Genomic DNA, 27,467 nt, shown 5'->3' on the forward strand with positions numbered 1-27,467 from the left:
TTACTTGCCTTAACGCTAGCTAGCTAGCGAGTCCCTGCTGCCTAGTTGCATGTGTTTCAGTGGGCGGTTCTTCAATGGGGTGACTTGGTCATTATGTCAATTGACTTGGTAGATGGGAGAGGTAGTTTGTTTTTACAAACCTGAAACACTGAATGACACTTTTCACCATTTTGTGAAACTTTATGGTGCAGACAACGAATCAGTTGATTAAGAAAAAAATTGTCACATTATTTGATTATGAAAATGAGTATTAACTGCAGTCCCATTCAGCATAGTATGGTCCTGACACTCGATCTTTGCATTTTGAGCATGTTATGGTTAAAATGTTTTAAGTTTAGGTTTTAAAAGGGGTGAGTAAATCGAGCCAAAGCTCGAGTAATTTATCGATCTTGGTCATCTATGGACTGACTTGAGTGTTGCAGTCATTAAGCAAATGCAGAAATCAGCCGTAAATGATGTCGTTGATACTCAGCAAGTAATAGGCCACCGCAGTTTCGTTTGAACCCTGTGTCGTATTGCAGAATTTGTCCACGGGACCTCCGCTGCCATTGTGCAGTATATACACAGCATAACTTCATGGATAAATGTGTACAGGTTTTTTTTTTTTTTTTTTTTTTCCGGCTGCTATCACTGAAGCAGTCGCGAAAAGTGTTTTTTTGTCCTTTCATGTTGGGTTTTCATCATACATCGCAGCTCAGAATCTGCAACTGCTCCACATGCTGCTCATCTTCCCCAAATGTTTGACCAAAGGGTCTGTAAGCAATAAAAGTAGAAATAGAGGTTTCCATAAAGGATGTGAAAAGTGCTCATTAATGGTTGCCAGTGCTCCCATTCCACCCTTGGAATTACAGTTTATGAAATCGATTTTTGACATTAGTGAATCAGTTCGAATCATCTAACATCAGCCTTGCAATCTAAAAAATTATTTTGTCCCCCTCACCCTGAATATACATTCTTTTGTTTGAAGTTTGTATATTTAATGAATCATTTATAAATCATGCACTTGTGGAAACCAATCTGTGGCTTTGTCATTTGTGTACTGTGCATTAACGAGGTCTCATAACTGAAGTCTTCTGTCTTATGTGTTGTAGAATACACAGACGATGAAGTCCACATCCCTAAACACTCATCCGTGATTGTCCGCCGCACTCCAATTGGTGGAGTAAAACCTGCTGGCAGGACGTTCATTGTGTATGTATATTTAGAAAATGATAACTAGTAAATACAGAGTAGTCGTCAGAGGTTATGATGACTTGCTGTTCCAGCTGGCCCCAAGTTGATATTTTGTCCCTTTCTGTTCCGTCTCTCTTCTGCAGAGATCGTTCTGACACAGCCATGAAAGGATCTTCTAGACTCGTATGTAAAATCCTTTTAAAAAACCAAACTCAAACACATTTTTTTTCTCTCCGTCTCTCTCTCATCTCTTTGGCGCTTTCTTTCTTTCCACCTTGAGTTCACTGTGTCTTTACATTTATGTTGAAATCAACTTCTGTTATGTGATGTCTCTTTAAGAGATATTTCTGAAGGTACTATATTTTAGCAGTTTCTAAAGGCACAAGGCCCCTCCCCCCATTTTTTTTTTTTTTTTTTTGGTTTTTGTTATAGTTTGGAAATCAGAGTTTTGGATTTTAACATCTTAATTGTCGCTGTGTGAGTTCAAGTGGCTCTGCTACAAACAAGCAAAACAATCATTGTTTTTCAATGACTATTGTTTATCAGTGTCATTACTGTATTTCATAATGAAATGGTATTGTAGCCTATTTCAGGCCACACAAATGTGTGTTTATGGGGCTTGTAAAGATGTTTTACATTGTTTTTGACTGTTATATTAATTTCTTTGAAAATGTAATTGTTAGAGTAAAGCATGAATGGGGTTTATTGTAATTAATTTTGATTGCAATTACCACACTAAATGTGTGAGTGGAATAGACCCATTTATTTTGTTTACTTACCTGCTAAACCGTTATTATGATGCAATCTGTTGTTGAGTAACATTGACTGATTTTAGTTGTTTTGTCCTGTGCAATTTCATCATGAAGTTTTGTTCTACACTGCCATGATTATTGATTGCACGTAATCGTTACTGCTAAAGATTCGTAAATTCCATTCAGCTGAGTTAAATGCTTTGGTTTAATACAGATGCTTATTTTGTTATAAAAAGTGACACGAGTGCTCAGTAAAAGTACAGTTAAAGATCTGTGTTATGGCATCAGTACAAAGTAGATTTATGGAGTGAGAAGGATGTGTCACGGCCAGTAACACAATGCTTTGACCTGATCACATGGTTTGGGCACATCAAGAAATTAAATATCATGTCAGTCTTTGAAGGCCTTCCAGAGTTGCTGCAGTGAGACATATATTGGTGTAGTGTGTCCTGTAAGCTGCAGAACCTGTCAATAAAGTTGTTCAGTGGTTCCATGTTAGAACCACTTATACCAGATCCCTGTGTGTTCCCTCCACACTATTCTGTAAAACCCAGTCTTTTTCTGAGCCTAACCTGCACAAGAGAGAATCGATGCTGCCTTTTAAGTTTTCCATTTTAAAAAGTACAAGAGTTGGAGGAACAGTTTTTTTTTTTGCGCTTTCTTGTTTATGTAAAATATACAAGGTTTTTTTTTTTTTTTTTTTTTTTTTTTTTTTTTTTTGTGCATGAGACTGTTCACAGACTGTGCATTGCACGCGTTCCTGTTACTTGCTTTCATCCTGTCTTATTTTAAGGAGCAACTACAAATATTCAGCAGCTGATTCCCCACCCCCCTTTCCTCTTCATCCGGTGTGTTTTAACTTGAGATTATTTTTCTCCTTCCAACTCCAGAAAATTTAGGCTTCATTTTTACCTAACGCATACGTGAACCACCCTTTAACATAGCTTGTTGGTGTATAACTAGCACTCTGGCTTCACAATGGGAAAATGCATATCACAATTAAATGTCAACTAGTGAATTTTAAAATAGCAGTTTAGAATACAGAAATGGTGTTTCAGTTGATGGGTATGGGTACTAGCGCATATAAAACCTACAATTTATGTAATCTGCTGATTGTCATTCCATGCCAAATCAACAGATGCGCCACATCTGACCATTCATATTTGCGTCATGCTTTCTGAAAATGTTGTTCTTGGGCCCAGTAATGCATGTACAAAATTTTAGGCTCCTATCGTTTTTAGTTATTGAGATAATGAGGTCCTAGTTTCCCATCAAAAATCGAGGACTTCTTAAAAAAAAAAAAAACTTTCTTTGTTCAGTTGGAGAACTTTTGAACTACTCATTGTAGATGAATAAAATTTTCAGGGATTGTTCTGTGAAATTTGTACTCCAATCTTGATTGATCCTAGGAAGAATAGTCTTTTAAACGAAAAATATTTTCTTTTGCGTTTTGGAGCAACTTTGACCTTCTAGTATGGCTAATGAAGCATGTCAGAATTTTCAGAAATATTAGTCATATCATAGTTTTAATTCAGGAACTAGAAATGTGAGGAAAAAAATTTAATTTTGTGATTTGATATTTATTGCCCAGCTATGACAGTGTACCATAAAAAGAATTGTATCACTGGAAACGCACATCTTTAATGGTCAAGGTCAGGTTTATTGACCTAATGAACCAAACTTACTTTTATTACGGTATCAAACACACCATGTTTTAGTGCAAATGGAAATGCCGTTTTAAGATGTACACTGTTGTGATAATGTGCCGCGTTGGAAAGCGGTAGCTTTTGTGCTAAATCCATTAGCGTTTACCCGCCTTAAGTGCATGCTGTAGTCTTCTGTTTTTTTCTGGAGGCGTTACAATGCCACACATAGGCCTGGCATATGTACTACAACGTTAAAGCATCGAAGCGCAGAATTTGCCTCAAACATTTTTTGTAATCGAATTACTCAAGTTATTTGACTCATCGTTTCAGCCCTACTAAACTACTTTATAAGTTTGAACAAGGAACATTTTCTTTTCCACATCAGATGGGAGTTTTACTGCTGACCAGTAGATGTAAGTGGGGCTTTAATGATCCTCAAGATATGTACAAGAGGAACCCGACAGATATCATCTTGTGAAGGCCAACTTTAGATCTTGGCAGGACCATGCAGATGCATGAATGTCACCTGTACATCTTGTTCTTCCTCTGACATTGGACAAATGTTGCCTATGCAACACTGTTTATCATAGGCATATATTACATATTTTCCAGGCACAGCATTAGCATAAGTGTCACAGCTGTTTGCTGACCCGTGCTTTTGGTGATAGCCGCAAGTAGAAATACTACTGTTTACTCTTAAAAAAAAAAAAAAAAGAGGAATAGTAAATAAATTATTTAATAATTTATGATTTCACGTGTTCTATAAATTGCTGGTGTTTTGTTTGCAGTAAAAGATGCTGCTTGCTACACCATGTCCATGCTTGGAGCAGGCCTGGATCCGTGGTGGTGTGGGGGGGTGCTTGGACCCTAAATATTTGCTTGCAGATCTAGTTTTTTTTTTTCTGTTTTTCTTAACTGAGACATGCTCTATCCAGTGATAACATTTTTATGGTACATTCTCTCATAGCTTGGCAATATGCATTTGAAAAATAAAATATTTTTTCAATATTTATTGCCTTGTAAATTAAAAAAATACTGCTTTCTCACATGTTTTGAGTTCCTGAATAAAAACTATGATATGAGTGATATATCTGAACCCCTTAAGCCCTAGAGCCTATTTCACCAAAATTACATACCCATACATTGATTTATTTCTCAGCTTGTACAAGGTCAAAAATGCAAAAGTTTGGATCATCTAAAAGGCAGGTCCTAGGGATGTTGTGGATGCAAAAAAATTGAAAGTAAATAATACTTGTTAGGAGTAAATGAGGTTTTTTTCCCCCCCCCCAAAAAAAGATTTGATTTGTCTTTATTTGCTTGGCGTTTCAGCTGTGGTTAGTTGATATGTGATTGAAGTAGATACTTTTGTAGAGGAGACTTCGCTTGACATTTTGATGTATAATAAGTGTATGATGGTGTCAACATTGGTTAGTCATGGATGCTTATCAGCGTCTTTGGACGGATTTCCGTCTTTTTGCAAAATCTCGCCATCTAAAAGAACTAGCAAAACATTAATTTTTATTTCCTCAAATCCGTGAAATGGTATTTTAGCGGAAAAACTCCAAATCGCTGAGAAATTTATCGTAAAATAGTGGTCTGTTCAGGGTTCTAGCTAGCGCAAACTTGCGTTGCGGCCTGTTAAGCTATAATTTTGGACCGTTACGATTTTCAGTACAGCATCTAATCAACCGTTTCTGCAGCACAACTTCAGTTTGAAGCGTGAATCGAAGCAATGCTTCGATTCAATGGCTCGTGGCTCTTTGATTCGCTGCTCTTCAGAAGCGATAAGTCCGCTTCTTAACCCTTCTGAAAGCCATTAAAATATCATGAGTCATTTTTGTGTGGATTAAAGTCACTAACTGGGACTCTTGTCATGTTGCAGTCGAGAAACGAGCTTCAAACGCTGCGCGGCTCTCTGACTCTGTCTCTCTGAGACAGTCTGCTCGGAATTAATAACTTCAAAACGAATCGCCGGACATAAACAGAAATCCACCATGTAGAGTTGATTATGTCCAGAGTTTAAGGATCCAGTAACCAATTTCATATTTATTTACTTTAAGACTCAATAAAATGTTGTTCAGTTTCAATTTAATCAGCTTACAAAGCGCCAAATTACAACAACTTTGAGCCCAATCAAAAACAAACTAAATCAATAAAGTTTTTTGCATGAGTTAGTTATATTTGTAAACTATTGTTATTTTATTCTGTATATACTCCTACAGGATGGTACAATACTGCATGAGATCACAAGAGAAATTTAACAGCTGTTTCAATTCCAAATTTAATCCAAATAATGCACCAAAATGCACCACAGGGCAACCCCCCCGCTTGGCCACGAATAGTTGCTATCTTTTAATTTAGAAAGACTTTGGATTGCTGTCTTTTTTTTTTTTTTTTTTTTTTTTTTTTTTTTTTTTTTCCCCCCCATCTTAAGCATCCATGGTTAGTTGAGTGTTCAAATGTTCCAAAACAGGGCAAGTCCCCAAATTTGGGGACTCCAGGGTTTAAGAGGTTAAAATTTGACAGATCTGGCATGCTTCTTTATGGAGAAAGGGAGTCAAACCTGTTCTAAAACACACACCAAAAAATGTATGCCAAACTTTAGGAAGCTGTGAATTGGGGCATTTTTTTATTTTTACAGAAGACCAGTTATTTTTCAGTCTGAAGAGGGCTAATACCAAAGAAGAATCCCTTTATATTTCATTCATATATAACGAGTAGCTCAAAAGGTATGATTGATTTGAACATTGATTTGTTTTTAGAAGTCCTCAATTTCGATGGAAAACTAGGGCCATGTGAGAGATATATTAGGGTTGAGCCAGATACCAGTTTCAGACGAGTATCCGGTACAGATAAAGCATTTTTGACGAGTATGGGCATGATATGAGTAAAATTTGTCAATATCTGTGCTCGTGCTGAAGGAAAATCCTCATTGGCTAACAGACTGTCTTCATACACTTAAGAATATTCATGTTCTGAATTCATAAAAAAAACTTCTGTAAATAGTTCTTACATTTGTGATCAAAAACATTAATTTGAATCTCAATTTTGAGGCTGTTCTGTAATTAGTCTTCAAATAAACAATAAATATAGCAACTTCTGATCAATCCATATCAATTTCACATTTAATATAATGTACTGATTTAATCCCCACCCATTTTGAGTTAAACCACGCCCACTTCTGGTTTAGGCCCTGCCCACTACAAGTACGGATACAGATAATTTAGATGGTTGAACAGATGGTGTACTCGCTCATCCCTTATATATATATATATATGTATGTATATGTATATATATATATATATGTGTGTGTATGTTGCTTTGTCATGGAATGTGGAAAAATATTTAGATTGAAAGTGGACTTTATATAGGCTCTATGCAGTCATGATCGTCCATGCTTCCTCCGCCATGTTGGTTGGCAAAACAGATGCTATCCACTCACTCAGTGCAGTTAGTCCTATTGCTCTCAAAAAGCAAAGCATAAATCTTCCACTGTTCAAATGTGTTGAGTGCCCAGATGGTGAGGCTAAGAGACAAGTGGCAAAATGTTTCATAGCTGGGCTGTAGGTTTTGTAAAATCTGTATTGAACTGATCCAGAAGTAACCCACAGAGCTCCTGTGTGGACCTCAAGAACAAATTGTATGAAGAAGTTAATTAAGCGCAAAAAAGGTGATGTGAAAAGGAGAAACATGCCCCTTTCCAGCTCTAGCTATATTAATTGATGCTATACAATCAAAACTAATTTGAGAACTTCACACTTACTCACTACATATGTTACAGTTGTCAGTTTATTGGTACGCTTGAATTTTAAAATATGCTCTTAGATTATAGGTTATATAAACAGCGTAGTTAATCTGTTGAGAATTGGCAGTTTTCAAACACTGAGTGCAAGAAGGACATTGAAGGAATTGCACCAGTGATCATCTGTGGCTGTGTTCAGGGCGACTGCATCATGACATTTTTCTGTTATCATCGAGGATGAAGTGAAGCACAGAAGGACCTTGTTGCAAGAAACCTGAAATCTTGGTTTCAGTTTCCTGTGTGGTTGTTGGAAAACTGGCTGAAAGTTTGCGTCCTTTTTTAAAGAAAGTTTCCGAGGATGATACTTGTGGAAGATGGCTGCCATTACTTCAGCTTCATCACTGCAAATCATTTTGCTCTTATTTCTGGATCTGATGGAAATCTGCACAGTGAAGTACCCTTATATTCAAGCTCGTTGGTTCAATATGTTGAACATCAAACCGACGTGTCCTTCAAGCCAGAAGCTTCAGAATGAGAGTATATTGAAGAATGGGATTTTCTGGATGTTGAAACCGGAGTAATTTTTGTTGCCAACCAAGATGGCGGATCAATGTTATCCAGTGTCAGCTACATGGGGTCTATTCAGTAGAAAAGCAACTTCGTATTTGTGATAAATCCTTAGGATTCTCTATGACAGTGGTTACCAATCCTTTGTTTTCCATCTTCTGCTCTTCATACCCAACTGGCTAACAAATAGGTGGTCATCATGTTGGCACTTCCTAACTCTTGCTGAACACACCTGTTTTTGTTGAATGATAAGTTCACTTAAAACTAATAATGTTGGCACTTCCTAAGGCTTGTTGAGCACACCTGTTTTAGTTGAATAAGTTCACTTAAAACTAATAATAATAATTGTCAAATTACGATTTTGGCAATCAGGGTTTGTGCGTTTTACTCACCATGATTGCTGCATTGTTTTTAAAATGTTTTTAATAAGTTAAACCATCACTGAATGGGACAGTAGAACCAGAATAAAAAAATCTATGTATACTCAAAATATCAACAAAAGGATGTTAACAACCTACTTTTTTTAAACGGTAAACATTGTAAGTTGTAGACAAACCTGAGGAAATATGGGCAGATAGCTATGTGTTCTTACTACTTTTTTAATAAAGGGGTCTTAGAAGATGGCCCAGTTTATTTATCCATTGAACGTGTTATGCAAGGTACTGTGCATCTAGAAAGTATTCACAGCGCTACACTTTTTCCACATTTTTTTTAAATGTTACAGCTGTATTCCAAAATCTATGAAATTCATTTTGTCCCCACAAATTTCTACACACAATACCCAATATTGACTGTGAAACAAGTTTTTTTTAAGCTTTTTGGAAATTAATCAAAAATAAAAAAAAGCTAAAAAAAAAAAAAAAAATCACGTGTACATAAGTACTCATGAAGCTCAAATTGAGCTTGTGTATTCTGCTTCCACTGATTATCCTTGAGATGTTTCTACAGCTTAATTGGAGTCCACCTGGGGTAAATTCAGTTGATTGGACATGATTTGGAAAAGCACACACCTGTCTACATATAAGGCCCCACAGTTGACAGTGTATGTCAGAGCACAAACCAAACATGAAGTCAAAGGAATTGTCTGTAGACCTCTGAGACAGGATTTACCTCAAGGCACAAATCTGGGGCAGAGTACAGAAACATTTCTGCTGCTTTGAAGGTCCTGATGAGAACAGTGGCCTCCATCATCTGTAAATGGAAGAAGTTCGGATCCACCAGGACTCTTCCTAGAGCTGACCCTCCGTAAAAACTGAACAATCAGGGGAGAAGGGCATCAGTCATGTTGGTGACCAAGAACCTGATGGTCACTCTGTCACAGCTCCAGCATTCCTCTGTGGACAGTGGAGAACCTTCCAGAAGGACAACTATCTCCGCAGCAATCCACCAATCAGGCCTGTATGATGGAGTGGGCAGACGTAAGCCACTCCTTAGTAAAAGGCACATGGCAGCCCACCTGCAGTTTGCCAAAAGGCACCTGAAGTACTCTAACCATGAGAAACAAAATTCTTTGCTTTGATGAGACAAAGATTGTCTTTGGTGTGAATCAGTGGCAGGAACTGGGAGACTAATCAGGATTGAGGGAAAGATGACTGTGGCCATGTACAGAGACATCCTGGATGAAAACCTGCTCTAGAGCGCTCTTGACCTCGGGCTGGGGCCACGGTTCACCTTTCAAGCAGGACAATGACCTTAAGAACACAGCCAAGATATCAAAGGAGTGGCTTCAGGACAACTGTGTGAATGTGCTTGATGAGTGGTCCAGCCAGATCCCAGACCTGAATTCCATTGAACATCTCAGGAGAGATCTGAAAATGGCTGTGGACTGATGCTCCTCATCCAACCTGATGGAGCTTGAGAGATGCTGCAAAGAGGAATGGGCAAAACTGCCCAAAAATAGGTGCACCAAGCTTGTGGCATCATATTTAAGAAGACTTGAGGCTGTAATTGCTGCCAAAGGTACATCAACAAAGTATTCAATCAATCAATCAATCAATTTTTTTTATATAGCGCCAAATCACAACAAACAGTTGCCCCAAGGCGCTTTATATTGTAAGGCAAGGCCATACAATAATTATGTAAAACCCCAACGGTCAAAACGACCCCCTGTGAGCAAGCACTTGGCTACAGTGGGAATGAAAAACTCCCTTTTAACAGGAAGAAACCTCCAGCAGAACCTGGCTCAGGGAGGGGCAGTCTTCTGCTGGGACTGGTTGGGGCTGAGGGAGAGAACCGGGAAAAAGACATGCTGTGGAGGGGAGCAGAGATCGATCACTAATGATTAAATGCAGAGTGGTGCATACAGAGCAAAAAGAGAAAGAAACAGTGCATCATGGGAACCCCCCAGCAGTCTACGTCTATAGCAGCATAACTAAGGGATGGTTCAGGGTCACCTGATCCAGCCCTAACTATATGCTTTAGCAAAAAGGAAAGTTTTAAGCCTAATCTTAAAAGTAGAGAGGGTGTCTGTCTCCCTGATCTGAATTGGGAGCTGGTTCCACAGGAGAGGAGCCTGAAAGCTGAAGGCTCTGCCTCCCATTCTACTCTTACAAACCCTAGGAACTACAAGTAAGCCTGCAGTCTGAGAGCGAAGCGCTCTATTGGGGTGATATGGTACTACGAGGTCCCTAAGATAAGATGGGACCTGATTATTCAAAACCTTATAAGTAAGAAGAAGAATTTTAAATTCTATTCTAGAATTAACAGGAAGCCAATGAAGAGAGGCCAATATGGGTGAGATATGCTCTCTCCTTCTAGTCCCCGTCAGTACTCTAGCTGCAGCATTTTGAATTAACTGAAGGCTTTTTAGGGAACTTTTAGGACAACCTGATAATAATGAATTACAATAGTCCAGCCTAGAGGAAATAAATGCATGAATTAGTTTTTCAGCATCACTCTGAGACAAGACCTTTCTGATTTTAGAGATATTGCGTAAATGCAAAAAAGCAGTCCTACATATTTGTTTAATATGCGCTTTGAATGACATATCCTGATCAAAAATGACTCCAAGATTTCTCACAGTATTACTAGAGGTCAGGGTAATGCCATCCAGAGTAAGGATCTGGTTAGACACCATGTTTCTAAGATTTGTGGGGCCAAGTACAATAACTTCAGTTTTATCTGAGTTTAAAAGCAGGAAATTAGAGGTCATCCATGTCTTTATGTCTGTAAGACAATCCTGCAGTTTAGCTGATTGGTGTGTGTCCTCTGGCTTCATGGATAGATAAAGCTGGGTATCATCTGCGTAACAATGAAAATTTAAGCAATACCGTCTAATAATACTGCCTAAGGGAAGCATGTATAAAGTGAATAAAATTGGTCCTAGCACAGAACCTTGTGGAACTCCATAATTAACTTTAGTCTGTGAAGAAGATTCCCCATTTACATGAACAAATTGTAATCTATTAGACAAATATGATTCAAACCACCGCAGCGCAGTGCCATTAATACCTATGGCATGCTCTAATCTCTGTAATAAAATTTTATGGTCAACAGTATCAAAAGCAGCACTGAGGTCTAACAGAACAAGCACAGAGATGAGTCCACTGTCCGAGGCCATAAGAAGATCATTTGTAACCTTCACTAATGCTGTTTCTGTACTATGATGAATTCTAAAACCTGACTGAAACTCTTCAAATAGACCATTCCTCTGCAGATGATCAGTTAGCTGTTTTACAGCTACCCTTTCAAGAATTTTTGAGAGAAAAGGAAGGTTGGAGATTGGCCTATAATTAGCTAAGATAGCTGGGTCAAGTGATGGCTTTTTAAGTAATGGTTTAATTACTGCCACCTTAAAAGCCTGTGGTACATAGCCAACTAACAAAGATAGATTGATCATATTTAAGATCGAAGCATTAAATAATGGTAGGGCTTCCTTGAGCAGCCTGGTAGGAATGGGGTCTAATAAACATGTTGATGGTTTGGATGAAGTAACTAATGAAAATAACTCAGACAGAACAATCGGAGAGAAAGAGTCTAACCAAATACCGGCATCACTGAAAGCAGCCAAAGATAACGATACGTCTTTGGGATGGTTATGAGTAATTTTTTCTCTAATAGTTAAAATTTTGTTAGCAAAGAAAGTCATGAAGTCATTACTAGTTAAAGTTAATGGAATACTCAGCTCAATAGAGCTCTGACTCTTTGTCAGCCTGGCTACAGTGCTGAAAAGAAACCTGGGGTTGTTCTTATTTTCTTCAATTAGTGATGAGTAGAAAGATGTCCTAGCTTTACGGAGGGCTTTTTTATATAGCAACAGACTCTTTTTCCAGGCTAAGTGAAGATCTTCTAAATTAGTGAGACGCCATTTCCTCTCCAACTTAGGGGTTATCTGCTTTAAGCTACGAGTTTGTGAGTTGTACCACGGAGTCAGACACTTCTGATTTAAAGCTCTCTTTTTCAGAGGAGCTACAGCATCCAAAGTTGTCTTCAATGAGGATGTAAAACTATTGACGAGATACTCTATCTCACTTACAGAGTTTAGGTAGCTACTCTGCACTGTGTTGGTATATGGCATTAGAGAACATAAGGAATCATATCCTTAAACCTAGTTACAGCGCTTTCTGAAAGACTTCTAGTGTAATGAAACTTATTCCCCACTGCTGGGTAGTCCATCAGAGTAAATGTAAATGTTATTAAGAAATGATCAGACAGAAGGGAGTTTTCAGGGAATACTGTTAAGTCTTCTATTTCCATACCATAAGTCAGAACAAGATCTAAGATATGATTAAAGTGGTGGGTGGACTCATTTACTTTTTGAGCAAAGCCAATAGAGTCTAATAATAGATTAAATGCAGTGTTGAGGCTGTCATTCTCAGCATCTGTGTGGATGTTAAAATCGCCCACTATAATTATCTTATCTGAGCTAAGCACTAAGTCAGACAAAAGGTCTGAAAATTCACAGAGAAACTCACAGTAACAACCAGGTGGACGATAGATAATAACAAATAAAACTGGTTTTTGGGACTTCCAATTTGGATGGACAAGACTAAGAGACAAGCTTTCAAATGAATTAAAGCTCTGTCTGGGTTTTTGATTAATTAATAAGCTGGAATGGAAGATTGCTGCTAATCCTCCGCCCCGGCCCGTGCTACGAGCATTCTGACAGTTAGTGTGACTCGGGGGTGTTGACTCATTTAAACTAACATATTCATCCTGCTGTAACCAGGTTTCTGTTAGGCAGAATAAATCAATATGTTGATCAATTATTATATCATTTACCAACAGGGACTTAGAAGAGAGAGACCTAATGTTTAATAGACCACATTTAACTGTTTTAGTCTGTGGTGCAGTTGAAGGTGCTATATTATTTTTTCTTTTTGAATTTTTATGCTTAAATAGATTTTTGCTGGTTATTGGTGGTCTGGGAGCAGGCACCGTCTCTACGGGGATGGGGTAATGAGGGGATGGCAGGGGGAGAGAAGCTGCAGAGAGGTGTGTAAGACTACAACTCTGCTTCCTGGTCCCAACCCTGGATAGTCACGGTTTGGAAGATTTAAGAAAATTGGCCAGATTTCTAGAAATGAGAGCTGCTCCATCCAAAGTGGGATGGATGCCGTCTCTCCTAACAAGACCAGGTTTTCCCCAGAAGCTTTGCCAATTATCTATGAAGCCCACCTCATTTTTTGGACACCACTCAGACAGCCAGCAATTCAAGGAGAACATGCGGCTAAACATGTCACTCCCGGTCTGATTGGGGAGGGGCCCAGAGAAAACTACAGAGTCCGACATTGTTTTTGCAAAGTTACACACCGATTTAATGTTAATTTTAGTGACCTCCGATTGGCGTAACCGGGTGTCATTACTGCCGACGTGAATTACAATCTTACCAAATTTACGCTTAGCCTTAGCCAGCAGTTTCAAATTTCCTTCAATGTCGCCTGCTCTGGCCCCCGGAAGACAATTGACTATGGTTGCTGGTGTCGCTAACTTCACATTTCTCAAAACAGAGTCGCCAATAACCAGAGTTTGATCCTCGGCGGGTGTGTCGTCGAGCGGGGAAAAACGGTTAGAGATGTGAACGGGTTGGCGGTGTACACAGGGCTTCTGTTTAGGGCTACGCTTCCTCCTCACAGTCACCCAGTCGGCCTGCTTTCCCAGCTGCTCGGGATCTGCCAGGGGGGAACTAACGGCGGCTAAGCTACCTTGGTCCGCACCGACTACAGGGGCCTGGCTAGCTGTAGAATTTTCCACGGTGCGGAGCCGAGTCTCCAATTCGCCCAGCCTGGCCTCCAAAGCTACGAATAAGCTATACTTATTACAAGTACCGTTACTGCTAAAGGAGGCCGAGGAATAACTAAACATTTCACACCCAGAGCAGAAAAGTGCGGGAGAGACAGGAGAAGCCGCCATGCTAAATCGGCTAAGAGCTAGTAGCTACGCTAACCTAGCGGATTCCTAAAAACACGCAAAGTGAATAATGTGTAAATAATTTAGAGGTGATTCAGCAGAAGGAGTGCTTTAGTTAAGGCACGTAAAGATTACACTGGGAAACAAATCATAATCTAGATAACTAGATCAATCTAACTGCGCAGATTAAACAGCTAACAGATACAGAAAAACACCGCTGTGCTCCGGAACAGGAAGTGATACAATACCGCAGTGAGAGCCAACCACCAGTAGAGGCAAGCAATGTATTGAGCAAAGGGTGTGAATATTTATGTACATGCAATTCCTTAGTTTTTTTTTATTGTAAAAACAAGCACTTTTTTTTTTTGCGCTGTGAATACTTTCTGGATGCACCGTAAATAGTTTTGTTTATTTCATGATACCATCACCAATATATGTCAACGATAATCATAAAATATAAGAACGCAATCACTAAACTATGCTATCTTAAGGTTTTAAAGTCATGGTTTTATGATCATTTAGAGTGCCATATTGATAACTGTAATTACTTTTCAAATTTCTTTTTATTATTCTTTTATTTATTCATTCTAATTTCTCCCATACAATATACTTGTCATATGTTGGCTCTTAAGAGGTTTGATTGCTCAAAATATTTTAGTATGCCTAAGGTTGCTTTTTCCTCGTGCAAGAAAGCAAACACATTCCTTTTCCTTATTTTACGCGAAGTCACATGAGCAGATCCAAGATGGATCTTTATGTTGGTTTGGCAACAAGATGGCCTTCCGGACGCAGCTCCACATTATATGGAGAGAGGCCATGGTGGTCTTGAGACAGGAACATTCTCCTCTGGAAACCAGCGCGCTAGCAGCATGACCACCACTCTTCCTTAATCGGTAAAGGAGTGAAGAATGTAATGTATGCAAGTCAGATTTGGAAAGTATTGCTCATGGATAGTGAACACCACCCTTCCTCTTGGAGATGACCTGTTTTCTTTATTTTCCTTCTGACACGGTTGATCAGGTGTGGGTAGAGCATGGACAGAAAATGTGCAGGGCAGGTGATGTCCAGAAGCAGGGTTGACAGAGATCTAGTTGTTACAGATGTTACTTACTTACTTACTGAGCCTGGTTCTGCTGGAGGTTTCTTCCTGTTAAAAGGGAGTTTTTCCTTCCCACTGTCGCCAAGTGCTTGGTCACAGGGGGTTGTTTTGACCGTTGGGGTTTTTACGTAATTATTGTATGGCCTTGCCTTACAATATAAAGCGCCTTGGGGCAACTGTTTGTTGTGATTTGGCGCTATATAAATAAAATTGATTTGATTTTCTTGTTTTGTTTAAGATTAGTGGTTTGCAATACTTTTTCTCTCGACCCCTGATTTGCACATCCTTATGGGTCTGCATTTTGTTCGCAGCTATTTAGCTTCATCAGGTGTGTTCAGGTACTCGCCAACAGCCAGTTGGGTTCAGATTAGTGAAAGATGCAAAATGTCTTGAGCAAGAGTGCCAGGATGGAGAACCACTAGTATGAATTTGCAACACTAAGGCATCATTTGGGAAAAGAATTTACACCTTCTTCTTTTAGTCTAGATTCCAATTTGTACCAGTCAAATGTTTGAACATCAGTAGTCAAACGTTTGAACATCGGTGTCCAAACATTAACTGGTAGTCTACATTGAACATCACAGCTTATCATGAAATACAATTACTTTTGTTTACACTCTGGTATTTGTACAGGTTCCTTCCACATAAAGTATCTCTTCCATGTAAACAGTTCTCAGTGCATCAAATCCTTCATAAGGCTCTGCAGTTGTTAGGCTTTTCATAAATTGACTTAAATTTATCACCCTGTTCTCTCTGAAGAACAAGTGATCACAGTGCATAGGACTTGTAAATAATGTGTTGCACTTCATTGGAGCTATCAAAGGTTTTTACTTTTGAACTGTTGGTCAGTTGAGATTTAAAAATAAAAAATTGAGGAATCAACAGTGGACAACGCAGATGTGGTGGGCCCCTGTAGGACTTGTTAGGAGGTGTTGAAAACTTTAATGTCTTTATTCTGATTTTCCTGCAGACTGATTCTTCTCCTTCTTTGTCACTCGCCCAACTTTCCAAGGTACTGAGCCTATGTACATCCATGTTATGCTTCCAAAATAAGTGTACATTGACCACAGATTCTTTATTTCCTGTAAAGTTGATATCCTCATTTCTTCTACATTGTATTTTTAATTTAATTTTCTTTTTTTTTAGATGCCTAACCTGGTTGATGCAAATGCATCAGAGGAGGACAAGATTAGAGCCATGATGACCCAATCCAACCATGAATACGACCCCATACAGTTAGTATATAAATATTGGCAGTCACAAACCTTGATTTTTGTATTGGTTGAAGTCATGTTTTCTTCTTGATTTGTAATAATGTGAATCCATTTTTTTAGCTTTGCAAAGTTGATATTTTGTGCCTTTTGTCACAGTTACTCCAAGAAAGTAATTGGAGCGCCACCTGCTCATTATACCTGCTTTCGTTGTGGAAAGGCTGGTCACTATATTCGGCAATGTCCTATGCAGATGGTAATCACTGCTGAGAAACAGACGCCACACGCAAATGTTGTACTACATTGCAGCAATTAGATATTATTACATAGATTTTGCATCATCCTTGTCTTCTCAAATTTCATCTTTCTTAGATTCAAGATAAGAATGTGGATGGTCCCAAGCCCATAAAGACTAGTAAGGGAATCCCTCAGAGCTTCATGGTGAAAGCAGATCCAAATGCCAAGGGAGCCATGTTAACCAGTACTGGAGAATATGCTATACCTGCCATAGATGCGTACGTGTTAATCATGCCTATTTACACGAAAGTTAAACCATAAGTGTATTGCACAACCTGCATCTAATGTTATCACCACCTTTAAAAGAGCTGGAAGCAGCACATTCCTTTTGATTTAAAAACAAAAATGTTTATACAGGGAGGCATATGCACAAGGAAAGAAGGAACGCCCTCCATTTGTTCCCCATGACCAATCATCTTCTGACGATGACTCTGATCCAATCCCTGATGAGCTGCTATGTCCAATCTGCAATGACTTGATGACCGATGCTGTGGTTATTCCTTGTTGTGGAAATAGTTACTGCGATGAGTGTGAGTTTATACTTGACTAGCGAAGAATTGTTAAAAATTGGTCTAATATTTGAAATGTCAATGTAAATTTTATATATAAGAATAGCATATATACTGTAATTGTGCATGTTAACTTTTCAAAACGCATACATTATGTATTTGGTTACACCTGTGCCAGCAGCAGCCAGATTTTAGTTATAGAGTTTGATCATATAACACTGGCTGTGTAAATGTGGAACTATAACACAGTTGGGCTCAGTTGTTGATGCAACTTGCCTAAAACCCTCATGATTATGATTCAGTTTTTGACACAAATACCTCATAAAAGTGCAGCGAAATGCCTTTTTAAACTCAACATTTTGTTTTCGCTGTCATTCAGGGTGAAACCGCTTTGATTCTTATAGAAATCCTCATTTTTCCAAAACAGGCTCAGAGAATTGTGCAATTTGTTGGTATAATTCCTTATCACTGTCGCCTGTGTTGCTCTGGTGGTTGGTAAGGTTAGACCTTACTTGTGTGAAGCACCTTGAGGCAACTTTGTTGTGAATTGGCGCTATATAAATTAAATTAAATTGAAATTTAAATATTTCTCATTTCATACTCAAATGAAATTCTTGTTTTTAAGTTGCATTACGTTACCCTAGTGCTTTATGTGGCGATATTGACAGCCAACACAACTGAAATGATTTTACAAACAGATTTGTGAGTTTTTGTGAGTTCATGATCCTTTTGGTATTGACCTAAAAACTTTGAATTACTGTACTTCACAATTACAAAGGGTAGTATTGACAGCTGAATTTACAGTGCCTAATTTAATCATGTATTTACTCTCAGGTATTAGAAGCAACTTGCTTGACTCAGAGGAGCATGTCTGTTTCACATGCAAACAGTCGGACGTTTCACCTGACAATCTCATTGCCAACAAGTTCCTTCGACAGGTAACGTACATCGGTTGAATCAGAAATTCAGTAGATGCCGAGCAAAAAGCTGGAAACTTCATGTTGTCTTATTTTCTGGATAGGCTGTAAATAATTTTAAAAATGAGACGGGATACACCAAACCTGGTCGCAAGCAGATGCAGCTGGTAGCCCTGCCGCCATCTCGTCCTCAGTTGGTCAGAGCTCTGCCCTCCAGACAGCAGCAGGACCCACTATTGGCAAACGTCTCTCGCCCTCCAGCAACAAGTGTTCCCGCCACTGCCCCTCAAGCACGAGCCCCATCGCCTACCCCGACACCCGCCCCTGCTTCAAGTCCTGCCTCGACCCCTGCCCCTGCACAGACTCCTGCCCCTTCCCCTGCACAGACTCCTGGTCCGGCCCCTACACAGACTACTGCCCCGTCCCCAATAACTGCCTCAGCATCTGTCCCTGCTCCAACAGCTGCCCCGACACAGACTCCTGCCCCTGCACAGACTCCTGCCCCTGCACAGGCTCCCACGCCTGCACAGACTTCTGCACCTGCCCTAGATCCTGCCCCTGCACATTCTCCTGCCCTTACCCCTAATCCTGCCCCTGCACCGACTCCTGTTCCAACGGCTGCCCAGATCCCTTCTCCTGCCACTACTCCTGTTCCATCACCTGTTCCTGCCCCAACTTCTGCTACTGATGGACAAGAGGCTTCGCGATCTCCTGCACCTCTTGTTGACCACCATTCTCCTGTACATTCCACCAGTGAAGCTGAACCACCCCCACCAGGGTGAGTTTGAGAAATATGTACTGCAAAAAATAACCTGCTGACATTTAATTGAAAATTAATAGGGTTATTGATATTCTATTTATTTGCATATTAGGGAGACTAACCCAGAGCCCACAGTGATACCTGACTCGTCTCGGACCTCTGAAAGAAGACACCAGGTAAAACCATGTACATAGCTTTAGTAATAGGCTGGCCAGCTGTGAATGGTTGCTGGCTTTGGTTATTGGAGTAACCTGCATCGAACTGATGTCCCTTCCAGAGGGAGTTATAGACTCTGATGTGCTTCATGTTTCAAAATTTGGAGATAAGCAGTGGCATGAATGGACCTCAGGGCCTTTAGGACTTAAGAACTTCACACATTGATACCAAATGGCTGTATATCCTGATAGAGCGTCAAAATGTGAATCATATCCATAACAAGCTCAAGATGTTTCTAATCTGTCTTTTCAAATGTCCATTTTATGTTGTGAAGACAAGTCTGAGTGCAGTGTGCAGACTTCAGCAAAGGTTCCTACACTGGTGTTACTTATTGGAAGGACGGCAGGTTGTTTTAGCACAGCAGCTGCTTTTAATACCTGATCAGTCTACTCACTTACTGCGTATCATAAATACATAATTTAAACACTGAAAAATTATACGACATGCTGAAGTCCGACGCAGGTGAACAACATTCACAAAGTTCTAGTCATGTCTGTTAAACTTTTAGCATTTAATAGAACGTTGGAGTAACAGATGTAATCAGAGGACTCTAGCATGTGCAGCAGCAGAACAGACTGAAAAGCAGCAACACTTACCACCATGTTGAAACGTGTGTTTTTTTGTTCATGCAAGCTTGAACAGTTCCTCAGTAACCTGGAAAATAATTACAACTTTCCTTATGATCAGATTTTTAGTAACTTGTGGTTTTGGCTCATCAGAAAAGTAGGAAGCAAATAACGTGAGTATGGATTCATTCATTTTTTTTTAGAACTGGTTGAGCGGTTGTCAGGGGGCTGTGATGTCATCACTTTTGGACTTCTGAGTATGGACATTTCTGCTTCTAATTACACAAAAATGGCCATTGAGAAGACCAGGAGTTTGTCCCAGGGATGTCATGAGCCATTGTTCTCATGGAAGTTATTTAAAATACAAAATGTTTGACTGGGATGAATAAAAATAAAACTTGCCTAACATATCTTACCACAATTGAGAACTATTCAGTTCTCAGTTTTTCAGCACTGAGATCCCACACATCCTGAAGTTGCATTCTTGTAATTACATTTGTTCTCCTTCCATTTTCATTTTTGAAATTCAGAACATTTCCTCCTTTGCGTTTTTCCTGAAATGACCCCATATGAAAATCCCATATGAAAAACTTATTACCATGTTATCAAATGGAGGATAGATAGGTAGGAACACAAAAGGGTGAATAGTTTTTGATAAAACTATTCATCCTCAGTCACATACATACAGAGCCTGTAGCTCAGTGGGACAGGAGTTGGACAGGGTTTGATTCCCACTCAGTCTGCTTCATCTGAATTATCCCAGTCACACCAGCTGTAAGTGGGTCACAGCCAAGGGAAACTCATAGACTCATTCCCTTAACACTATGAAATTCAGGGAACATATCTGGTACCAGCAGGTGTCAGGGTTTAAAACTGACTTAGGATGGTCACATGACAGATTTTGTTTTCAAGATTATTTTTGTTTGTTTTGTAACTCAAATGATTATTTGTACATTAATGTAGGACATGATAAACATTTATGCTAAAACATTCACACAGGTGTGGTGACTTATTTCATTTTTTGAATAAAATCCTACAACCTTTTGTCCTTTCTACTTTATTCCCAATTCTTGAACAAAAGCTCCACATTTACTGTGTTTTCCTCCCACTCTGACTTCTCCTGCAGGGCTACAATCTAATGGTTGTTGGTCACCTGCCACCTTCAAGGCCAACTCTCCCACTTGGTAAGAGTTTCATTCAGCTGAATTGAGGAGATTTGAGTGAAGTTGGGCATTCAGTACTGACTGTGCTATCTTGATGCACTTTTAGGTCACCAGTCCCAGACTCATCACTCCCACAAAGGAGGAAGTCGACATTGGGAGAGGTAAGACTTATCTATGAGAAATGACGTCTGTTTAATTAAAATAATGAATACTTTTCAGAATTTGTCCTGTTTTTATTTTTATTTTTTAAGCCTCAGGCCTTACAGAAGTAGAGAACAACGGCCCACTGCTCACCTACAAACGGCTCCACCTCCGGGCCCTGCTCCTCCAGTTTATCAAACACCATCCCTATATCCTCCACCATCTCAGGCCTATCACCCACCATACACCTCTGGGCCTGGCCTGGTCCCACCTCCAGCAATGAATTACCAGCCTCAGCCTCTCTACGCACCTGGACCACCTGGGCTGAACCCTGCCTGGGTTGGCCCTGGTACCCAGCCTCCTCTTGTCACTCTTCCACCAAGCATGTCTCAGCCTTCCCTTTCTAAAGAAGATTTCTACAGACGGCATGACCGTCGGGACAAGTTAGTCTGACTCTTTTGCTGGATGAGCACATTTTAAATTATATACACTACCTATGGAAAGCTTGAACACACTGTCAGTACAGGAAGGAGACTAGTGAGGGAAGCCACTAAGACCCATGACTACACTGAAGGGGCTGCAGATTTCTATGGTTGTGATTAGAGACACTGCATTGTGCAACTTTTGTTTGTTGCTCCACCAGTCACAGCTTCAAGATTGAGTGGAATAGAAATGGGATGAAATCTTTCTTCTGGCAAACTGTAGCTGAAGTGTCTAAGCTCTACCTTCTCTGTGCCTTTCTGCCTTGAAAGTGTATAACTGGTGAGGCAATAGACATGTTATACACAATTCTGGTGACAGATTGACACAGGAACATACTTTTATATTTCTTAATAATTGATGTAAATGATGCTCGTGTGTGTGTGTGTGTGTGTGTGTGTGTGTGTGTATATATATATATATATATATATATACACACACACACACACACAACAAAAATATAAATGCAACACTTTTGGTTTTGCTCCCATTTTGTATGAGATGAACTCAAAGATCTAAAACTTTTTCCACATACACAATATCACCATTTCCCTCAAATATTGTTCACAAACCAGTCTAAATCTGTGATAGTGAGCACTTCTCCTTTGCTGAGATAATCCATCCCACCTCACAGGTGTGCCATACCAAGATGCTGATTAGACACCATGATTAGTGCACAGGTGTGCCTTAGACTGCCCACAATAAAAGGCCACTCTGAAAGGTGCAGTTTTATCACAGCACAATGCCACAGATGTCACAAGATTTGAGGGAGCGTGCAATTGGTATGCTGACAGCAGGAATGTCAACCAGAGCTGTTGCTCGTGTATTGAATGTTCATTTCTCTACCATAAGCCATCTCCAAAGGCGTTTCAGAGAATTTGGCAGTACATCCAACCAGCCTCACAACCGCAGACCATGTGTAACCACACCAGCCCAGGACCTCCACATCCAGCATGTTCACCTCCAAGATCGTCTGAGACCAGCCACTCGGACAGCTGCTGAAACAATCGGTTTGCATAACCAAAGAATTTCTGCTCAAACTGTCAGAAACCATCTCAGGGAAGCTCATCTGCATGCTCGTCGTCCTCATCGGGGTCTGGACCTGACTCCAGTTCATCGTCGTAACCGACTTGAGTGGGCAAATGCTCACATTCGCTGGCGTTTGGCACGTTGGAGAGGTGTTCTCTTCACGGATGAATCCCGGTTCACACAGTCCAGGGCAGATGGCAGACAGCGTGTGGCGTCGTGTGGGTGAGCGGTTTTCTGATGTCAATGTTGTGGATCGAGTGGCCCATGGTGGCGGTGGGGTTATGGTATGGGCAGGCGTGTGTTATGGACGAAGAACACAGGTGCATTTTATTGATGGCATTTTGAATGCACAGAGATACCGTGACGAGATCCTGAGGCCCATTGTTGTGCCATACATCCAAGAACATCACCTCATGTTGCAGCAGGATAATGCATGGCCCCATGTTGCAAGGATCTGTACACAATTCTTGGAAGCTGAAAATGTCCCAGTTCTTGCATGGCCGGCATACTCACCGGACGTGCCACCCATTGAGCATGTTTGGGATGCTCTGGACCGGCGTATACGACAGCGTGTACCAGTTCCTGCCAATATCCAGTAACTTCGCACAGCCATTGAAGAGGAGTGGACCAACATTTCACAGGCCACAATTGACAACCTGATCAACTCTATGCGAAGGAGATGTGTTGCACTGCATGAGGCAAATGGTGGTCACAGCAGATACTGACTGGTATCCCCCCCCAATAAAACAAAACTGCACCTTTCAGAGTGGCCTTTTATTGTGGACAGTCTAAGGCACACCTGTGCACTAATCATGGTGTCTAATCAGCATCTTGGTATGGCACACCTGTGAGGTGGGATGGATTATCTCAGCAAAGGAGAAGTGCTTACTGTCACAGATTTAGACTGGTTTGTGAACAATATTTGAGGGAAATGGTGATATTGTGTATGTGGAAAAAGTTTCAGATCTTTGAGTTCATCTCATACAAAATGGGAGCAAAGGTGAATATTATTGAATTTCAGCTCTGGCTTAGTTTCAAAAGTTAAACTGTTTGTTTTATCATTGTAATCACTAGAGTTCCTTCCAAACTGGATGAATTTACTAAAGACTTCCACAAAGAGCTTATGAAGTACAGAAACCCACCAAAGAGGAGAAGGCCATCTTATTCCAGGTAAGTTTTTTGAAAAGGTACTCTAAAGTTGTTTTCAGTTTTTCATTGACTGCATCACGTACAAGTCTTCTAACCTATTTCTGTAATTTTTTTTTAACCTTCTTCTGCTCTTTTCAACTATTTCTAGGTCCAGGTCATACAGTCGCTCACCATTCAGCCGTTCTCCATACTCTCGTTCAAGATCGAGGTCTAGAACCAGATCTAGGTCTTACTCTTATTCCCACAGTAGATCACGGTCACGTTCCCGTGGCAGGTCTTTTCCTCGCTCCCCTTATTCCAGACGCAATGGACGCAGTTATGGACGCTCAAGAACAAGGTCTCGCTCACGTTCAAGATCTTACGGGTATCGCCACTCAGGATCTCCGCGATCTCCTCCATCTTACAGAGGTGGAGGCTGGGAGGGTGGGGAAGGTGTAGGATCTTATAGGTCTAGGTCACGATCCCGGTCCCCTGGTGGATACCGGAATCGCAGCCCTGGCGGCTGGAAGCCACCGTTTCGAGATCTGCCACAGTTTGATGTGAAAGGTATGAGTCCTGGAAGCCATGACAGATGGGAAAGAGATCGTTGTCGACAGTGGGAGAAAGAATACAGAGACTGGTGTAACAAAGTCTTCAAAGACTATGAAAACCAACATCCTTCTCTGCATCAGAGAGGTCGTGGCAGCAGAGACCGGGAGAGAGACAGGCTCTCCCCATTTTCCAGAGAATACTCACCCCAAGGAAGAGGAAGAAGAGGGAAAGAAGAAAGGACTGCCCCACCTCACCATCATCCCCCGTCTTCCTCTTCAGGGACCAAATCCAGCACTAAAGTCCTCAAGACTAAGAAAATAAAAAAGAAGTCTGGGGAGGAGTCGGAATCATCCCACCAATCAGCAGAAAGAGGTGATGCTACACCTGTAAGAGATGAACCCATGGATGAAATGTCTTTACTTTCCAAAACACCTCCTGTCTCCTCAAAACCTGCAGCTACCACTGTGGTTACCAAGGCTCCAAGTTCTAAAAGCACGTCTCTGCCTGTTAAACCTGCAAGCAAGATATCGTCAAAAACACAGTCAGACAAGACCAAGAAGGACAAGGGTCAGAAGGTGAAAGCTAAAATAAAGACTGAGGCTACGAAGTTGAAAGTGGATAGAGTGAAAAGCAAGACTGGCGATAGAGTGCTCACCTCAAAGAAAGAACTGTCCTCTGTTGCTAAATCATTAAAGACCACCAAAGTCAAAACTGAGGAGGGCTCGGACTCAAATACCCACAGAAAAGACAAGAGTAAAAGTTATGCAGTCAAGCCTCCCTTGCTCAAGACCCCACCCATATCCTCCCAGAATGCCCTCCCGCTACCCCATAACACTGTTCATGATAGCCATCGCCTTGGCCCTGACTTTCGTGGGAGAAGAGATCTTCCTCATGGCAGTGGTGCCATTCCCCTTGTTACCCATTCGCATGGACTGCCAGGCCTCCACAGACCCACTTCCCCAGGAGACAGCCGGCGACGGTTCGGCGACGGCAGCCGGTCATTACTTGGCTCGCCGCCTGGCAAGCTAAGGAGAATAGATGGGATAGGTGTCATCAGCGAAATCCATTCTCACCCACACATCTCTCTTCCACCTCACATCCGTCGAACCCCACCCCCATCTGAGAGGCCTGGTCTTCTCTTACCAGCAAGTCATGAGTTGGGGCGTGGAGAGCCAGATCGAGGAGCCATCAAACCTCTAATGGAACTTCAGGTGTGCCTTTTTTGGAATACTGGAAAATGCTAGTGAAATAATTTCAAATGTGTTTTTATGTAAATTGATATTTTTGCATGCCATCACTCATCTGTAGTTTTTAAATTTACTGTATTAATTTTCAAACAGGAGTGAGCCGAGCCTAAGTTATAAATCTGCTTTGTCTAACATTGTGTTGTCTCTATTGGTTTTTGCTGTCATCCAGTTGAAGCCACTGGTCCAGAAGAGGATTAAGTTGAACAGAGATGTGGTGAGAAAGGGCAGTTCTGAGAGAGTGCCGACAGACCGAGCACATCTGGGGACGGAGAAGACAACCACAGCTTCTGATCTGTCAGTTGGTGACAGCACTTGTGAAGGAGAAAGAACTACTAGTACAACTGAAGGAGAAGGAAGGAAAACTGCTCGATCCACATCTTCTGAGAGAGCAGGCTCTAGAGAAAGACCAGGATCTGCTGGAGAGATACCACCAGGTTCAGAAAGTGAGCGGGACAGAGCTTCAGGATCAGACAGGGACAGAGAGCGCCCCCCGGTGTCTGATCGAGACAGGGACAGGGTCTCAGGATCAGGCATGCAGAAAGCAGCTGTTACAGCGACGAGAGAGGCAGAAGGAGACAGGACAGTGAAGACTGAACGAAAGAGCTCTGCGTCTGGAAGTGGAGGAGGGGGGAGGTCTGTTTCTCTGGATAAGATGACCATTGCAGAGAAATCTATCTCTAGGAAAATAGCAGACCAGCAGGAAAAATCAACCGTGTCTTCTAAGCAGAGGGGGAAGGGATCTGAGAGATCCACCAAACCTGACAGGTACATTGTAGTTCGCTCGGCCTGTAGGTATGACCTCTGTCTCAGTAGGATTGTGTTACACATTGGTTTTAGGTGTAAACATTATTATTGACTTTTTCCGCAGAAGTGTGTCCAAAGACAGAGCAGAGAGGAATCTGCACTCTGGAGAAAAGTCGGCTACTGTTCGCAAAGAAGGTAAGACGTGTGTGGAAATATACTGACTTTGTTATTGTGTAATTAAACATGAATTAATCTGCGGTTCCCTTTCTTGACTTTCTTTACCCCAGCTGGGAAAAATGGTGAAGACTCTGCTGTGAAGAGCAAACCGAGGATCAGTCGCAAAGTGCTGAGCAGCCACACTGTGGCTTCTACGAGGTGAGTGTTGATCTTCAACCCATTAAGACCTTTTCTGCTTCTCTAAACTGTAGATTTTTTTCCCCCTCCTTTTAGTCTGTTCTAGTTGCATTCAGGATCATGAGCAAAAGACCCTTTCATTATTATTACAACCCCTGGCAAAAATTATGGAATCACCGGCCTCGGAGGATGTTCATTCAGTTGTTTAATTTTGTAGAAAAAAAGCAGATCACAGACATGACACAAAACTAAAGTCATTTCAAATGGCAACTTTCTGGCTTTAAGAAACACTATAAGAAATCAAGAAAAAAAAATTGTATTAGTCAGTAACGGTTACTTTTTTAGACCAAGCAGAGGGAAAAAAATATGGACTCACTCAATTCTGAGGAATAAATTATGGAATCACCCTGTAAATTTTAATCCCCAAAACTAACACCTGCATCAAATCAGATCTGCTTGTTAGTCTGCATCTAAAAAGGAGTGATGACACCTTGGAGAGCTGTTGCACCAAGTGGACTGACATGAATCATGGCTCCAACACGAGAGATGTCAATTGAAACAAAGGAGAGGATTATTAAACTCTTAGAGGGTAAATCATCACGCAATGTTGCAAAAGATGTTGGTTGTTCACAGTCAGCTGTGTCTAAACTCTGGACCAAATACAAACATGGGAAGGTTGTTAAAGGCAAACATACTGGTAGACCAAGGAAGACATCAAAGCGTCAAGACAGAAAACTTAAAGCAATATGTCTCAAAAATTGAAAATGCACAACAAAACAAATGAGGAACGAATGGGAGGAAACTGGAGTCAACATCTGTGACCGAA

General features: G+C 40.7%; 1 protein-coding gene across 2 annotated transcripts in view; it reads left to right on the top strand.

Annotated features, from left to right (window-relative positions):
* LOC117525538 (E3 ubiquitin-protein ligase RBBP6-like) overlaps positions 1–27,467 on the top strand; it is a 39,017-nt gene that overhangs the window by 3,374 nt on the left and 8,176 nt on the right. The window contains exons 2-19 of one of the 2 annotated variants that reach the window (XM_034187403.1): positions 1,092–1,191; positions 1,317–1,356; positions 16,298–16,339; positions 16,474–16,562; positions 16,698–16,794; positions 16,911–17,053; positions 17,193–17,365; positions 18,179–18,282; positions 18,366–19,039; positions 19,134–19,197; positions 20,930–20,987; positions 21,073–21,127; positions 21,218–21,550; positions 23,691–23,786; positions 23,914–25,507; positions 25,713–26,308; positions 26,412–26,482; positions 26,575–26,662. In XM_034187403.1, the coding sequence (XP_034043294.1) occupies positions 1,092–1,191; positions 1,317–1,356; positions 16,298–16,339; positions 16,474–16,562; positions 16,698–16,794; positions 16,911–17,053; positions 17,193–17,365; positions 18,179–18,282; positions 18,366–19,039; positions 19,134–19,197; positions 20,930–20,987; positions 21,073–21,127; positions 21,218–21,550; positions 23,691–23,786; positions 23,914–25,507; positions 25,713–26,308; positions 26,412–26,482; positions 26,575–26,662 (4,417 nt within the window). Of the gene's footprint in view, positions 1–1,091; positions 1,192–1,316; positions 1,566–16,297; positions 16,340–16,473; positions 16,563–16,697; positions 16,795–16,910; positions 17,054–17,192; positions 17,366–18,178; positions 18,283–18,365; positions 19,040–19,133; positions 19,198–20,929; positions 20,988–21,072; positions 21,128–21,217; positions 21,551–23,690; positions 23,787–23,913; positions 25,508–25,712; positions 26,309–26,411; positions 26,483–26,574; positions 26,663–27,467 lie in introns of those variants that run through there. The other variant, XM_034187405.1, reaches the window with a different exon arrangement.

This window comes from Thalassophryne amazonica, chromosome 15, assembly GCF_902500255.1.
Source record: "Thalassophryne amazonica chromosome 15, fThaAma1.1, whole genome shotgun sequence".
Taxonomy (NCBI): Eukaryota; Metazoa; Chordata; class Actinopteri; order Batrachoidiformes; family Batrachoididae; genus Thalassophryne; species Thalassophryne amazonica.